The 4805-nt window shown below is 42.4% G+C and overlaps 1 protein-coding gene across 1 annotated transcript in view; it reads left to right on the top strand.

Annotated features, from left to right (window-relative positions):
• Positions 1-4630, top strand: part of LOC108522778 (zinc finger protein 676-like) — a gene marked incomplete at its 3' end in the record, with an annotated part of 86069 nt that extends 81439 nt beyond the window's left edge. Inside the window, 2 exon segments of the mRNA XM_017863216.1 lie at positions 30-140; positions 4308-4630. Of these exon segments, the coding sequence (XP_017718705.1) occupies positions 30-140; positions 4308-4630 (434 nt within the window).
• Positions 4631-4805: the final 175 nt, after the last annotated feature.

Genomic DNA, 4805 nt, shown 5'->3' with positions numbered 1-4805 from the left:
AAAAAAAAAAAAAAAAAAAAAAAAAAAAGACAGAGCTTTTAAGCGGTTCTCAAAATTTATTTAACATAAGATAATTCATATTGGAGAGAAATCCCACAAATTTGAAGAATGTGGCAAAGCTTTTAACCATTCCTCAACCCTGAAACTATTTCTATGGAATAAAAGATGAAGTGCTCCTGATTATTGTAAATACAAAATTGCATGCGGGATTGTGTGAAGACAATACCAGGTTGGACTGCCAGAATGAGCCAACAGTGCATGATGTGCTTCCCCCTGCAGAGAGACTATAAATGGACATGCAGTCAGGGAGGTTTCACATCACCAACATTCCTATCTCAGAAAAGCAGATGTTCATAGCTTTGGTAATGGAATGTGACCCTTGTGGAGAGCCTAAAAATGGATGCATGAAGGGCACCTGTTCATAATGGGTAAGATAGGGCTATAAACGCCCTTATCTTGCTACTGCTCTTCTAGGCCTCTTTAGGGTTAAGGCATACTCCCTTCTGAGAATTTGTGGTCTAACTGGTTGTCTAGCTTCATGTCCTGTTTCTATTGATTGTTTGCAACCAGCTTTTGCTGCAACTGTTACTGCTGATTAATATCTTGCTAATCATAGGTTATGGAAAGACTATGTTTCTGTTTTAAGGCTCTGTTAGAAATTACTGATGCACACACTATATTGTAAATTCTTACCTCTGTATACTGTACTTCTCATACAGATGTTATGTTAAAGAATTACTTCATCCCCATTTGACCATCTCACCTCATAATCAAATGACCCTAAATCCCTCACTAACCTACCCCTACCCTCACTAAACTTAATAATAAATGCTGGTATATCCAGTGCATTGGTGGCATCACAGGACCAGAAGGCGGTGACCCCCTTGGACCAGCTTTCACTATCTTGTGTGTGTCTATTATTTCTAGATCTGCCGATCCACCTGGGAACAAAGAAAGAGCCCCATTGCATTGTGGGCTGCTGGCCAGATCCCACAATATCTGGTGCCCAACGTGGCCTTCTTTGTTCCTCAGCTCAGTGCACTCTGAGTGCAGATTTGAGATGACTAGTCTTCAGTCACAACGGTAAGGTCTCTGGGTATGCATTTTCCAATTCTTCCCTCTTTTCGGGTTTGTTGACCAGTATTATTCCAGGGTTATTATGGGACAATCACAGTCTAAACACCAGGCTTATCTGTCTTTTATTAAACTTCTTTTTTTTTTTTTTTTTTTTTGAGACAGAGTCTTGCTCAGACGCCCAGGCTGGAGTGTGGTGGCTCGATCTCGGCTCACTGCAAGCTCCATCTACCGCGTTCACGCCATTCTTCTGCCTCAGCCTCCCGAGTAGCTGGGACTACAGGCGCCCACCACCACGCCCAGCTAATGTTTTGTATTTTTAGTAGAGACGGGGTTTCACTGTGTTAGCCAGGATGGTCTCGATCTCCTGACCTCGTGATCCACCCGTCTCGGCCTCCCAAAGTGCTGGGATTACAGGCTTGAGCCACCGCGCCCGGCTCCTCTCATCCTTCTAAGCCTACTGTTTCTTTCAATGCTCTGGGACCCCTTCTTCCAGAGGCTTGGAATCCTGCTTCCCCCAAGTCTGCTTCCCGGTGCCTTTACTCTCTCTCTCTTTCTCCTACACAATGGATGTGTGTGAGTCGCCTGTTTGGATAGAGCAGTGGCCGCTTTCCAAAACACAGGTTGGAGTTGTTTTTTTTTTTTTTTTTTTTTTTTGAGAGAGTCTCCTCAATCTGTCTCCCAGGCTGGAGTGCAGTGGCTTGGATCTCAGCTCACTGAAAGCTCCGCCTCCCGGGTTTTACGCCATTCTCCTGCCTCAGGCCTCCGAGTAGCGGGGACTACAGGCGCCCGGCCACCTCGGGGCCCGGGCAGTTTTTTTTTTTTTTTTTTTTTTTGTATATTTTAGTAGAGACGGGGTTTCACGGTGCTTAGCCAGGATGTCCGTTCTCGATCTCCTGACCTCGTCATCCACCCGTCTCGCGCCTCCCAAAGCTGCTGGGATGGCAGGCCTTGTGCTGGGATTGCAGGCTTGAGCCACCGTGCCCGGCCAAGTTGGAGGTTTTAATTGCAATTGTTAATGATTTACTACAAGCAAACACTATTGAGCCCTCCTTGTCTCCATGGAACTCGCTCATGTTTGTTGTACAAAAAGTCAGGAAAATGGAGGATGGTAACAGACTTAAGAGCTGTTAATGCAGTTATTAAACCTATGGGGGCACTACAACCCAGTATGCCCTCCCCTCCATGATTCCTAAGGAATGGCTTTAATTATTATTGACCTTAAGGACTGCTTTTTTCATATTTCTTTAGACAAGTCAGACTGTGAAAAATTTACTTTCACTATACCTTCCATTAACAATTTAGCTCCTGCGGCTAGATATCAATAGAAAGTTTTGCCTCAAGGTATGATTGACAGTCCTACTATTTGTCAGTTGTTCGTCGGTACTGTGTTACAACCTATCCCACAGGCTTTTAAAAATAATTACATTCTTCATTATATGGATGATATACTGATTGCTGCTCCCACTAAAGATGAATTAATTCAATGTTTTACCTCTTTAAAATGAGCCTATTGCAGTAAAGCTTTTAAAAATTTTCTTGATAAGTGGCATATTAAACATATTATTGGTATTCCCTATAACCCACAAGGCCAAGCTATTGTAGAAAGAAGTAACAGAACTTTAAAATTACAATTACTTAAACAAAAAGGGGGGGATAAGGAGTTGTCTACCCCTCACATACAACTAAACTTGACATTGTCACATTAAATTTTCTTAATATTCCTAAATCTAGTTCTGTTACTGCTGCCGGAAAACATTTCTCTGGTAACCGTTCCACGGGAAGTATGGTGGAAAGATATTCAATCTACTGTATGGTCAAAAGTTTCTATTTCAACGTGGGGAAAAGTCTATGCTTGTGTTTCCCCAGGTCAACATCAATCTCCTGTTTGGATTCCTACTAGACGACTGAAATTGTGTCCTGACTATGCATGAAACAACGAGACAGAGAAATTTGCTAAGAAAATGCCACAGCAGGAAACTAACATGTCCAATCATCAAAAAGAAGAAAATAACCATGCTAACTCCTTTACAATAGACAATACAGTCAGCCATCCTGAATAACTCATCTCCAGTGATCCAGGTCTAGTTCAACCTCTGCCTCCTCCTGATGACACTGATCCTTCTACCCTCTGTCACTCCACAGACTGTTAAAAACTATACATATTGGACCTATATTCCTTTTCCTCCTCTTATTCAACCCATGACATAGATGGATGCTCCTATCGAGGTCTATGTTAATGATAGTATTTGGATCCCTGGTTCTGTAGATGATCATTGTCCTGCCCAACCTTCAGAAGAAGGAATGCCTTTCCATAGCACTTTAGGTTTTAGGCATCCACCTTTGTGCCTGGGACCCACTAATGGATGTCTCTCATTAGATATTCAAACTTGGGTGGTCACACTACCGTCTGGTCACTCTCTCCCTCCTTTAGGACACTTGGTATGAGGGCTCTCATTAAAACCTCTAAGGCTGATCAAAATAGGAATCCCTGATTATATTCACACATCCCAATATAAGCCTTTAGGACCTGCATGTCCTCTCAACTTGTCTTCAAATGCTGACAAATTAATATGGAAGGATTGTGTTAGTCCAGAAGGAACCATGTTATCTAATTCTTCTCTCTACACCATTGTTGATTGGGCTCCTAAGGGTTGTATTACTAATGATTGCTCTCAAGGTGACAGAGATTGTCAACATTTTCTCTATGATATTACTTATCAAGAAAGTAGTGACAACCCTCCCCTATTATATCATAGATTTAACTCCTTTTTTCCTTTTAAGTGGAAAGGGGCAGGGGTTGCCTCTCCAAAACCAAGGCTCTTTGTTCCCCACTTAGGACCTGAACTTTCAGAATTATGGAGATTAACCATAGGTATGACTAGTATGAGTTTGGGCTGGAGAAAGTGTTTTAAGTAAATCTAGCTTGTCACCTCAACTCTTAGACAACAGATTGATTCACACTACTATTCCCACACAGCCAAAAATATCACTATGGCAATCGTCAAAAGCTCAATTCAGATTATGAGGACTTATACCTCCCGGTTGCTAATGTCCCCCCAACACCTCTCATACAACCTAATGTCCATGGCATCACAGGACCAGAAGGAGGTGATGCCCCTGGACCCAGCTTTCACTATCTTGTGTGTGTCTTTTATTTCTTGACCTGCTGATCCGCCTGGGAGCAAAGAAAGAGCTCCATTGCATTGCAGGCTGCTGGCCAGATCCTGCAATAACTAAACCTAAGAGAATTCATGCTGAAAAGAAACCCTATGAATGTGAAGAATGTGGCAAAGCTTCTAACCATTCCTCAAACATTACTAAACATAAAAAAATTCATACTGGAGAGAAACCCTACATATGTAAATAATGTGGCAAAGCCTTTAGGCAGTCCTCACACCTTAACACACATAAGAAAATTCATACTGGGGAGAAATTCTACAAATGTGAAGAATGTGGCAAAGCCTTTAGCTGGTCCTCACACCTTACCACACATAAAATAACTCATACTGGAGAGAAATCTTACAAATGTGAAGAATGTGGCAGGGCTTATTTATTTATTTATTTATTTATTGAGACGGAGTCTCACTCTGTTGCCCAGGCTGGAGTGCAGTGGCACAATCTCAGCTCACTGCAAGCTCCACCTCCTGGGTTCATGCCATTCTCCTGCCTCAGTCTCCCGAGTAGCTGGGACTACAGTTGCCCGCAATCATGTCCAGCTAATTCTTTTT

Source organism: Rhinopithecus bieti, unplaced genomic scaffold (genome assembly GCF_001698545.2).
Source record: "Rhinopithecus bieti isolate Rb0 unplaced genomic scaffold, ASM169854v2 scaffold_69134, whole genome shotgun sequence".
NCBI classification, from domain to species: Eukaryota; Metazoa; Chordata; class Mammalia; order Primates; family Cercopithecidae; genus Rhinopithecus; species Rhinopithecus bieti.
Note: the sequence above shows the minus strand (reverse complement) of the source record. Positions and strands in the feature narration are given on the sequence as shown.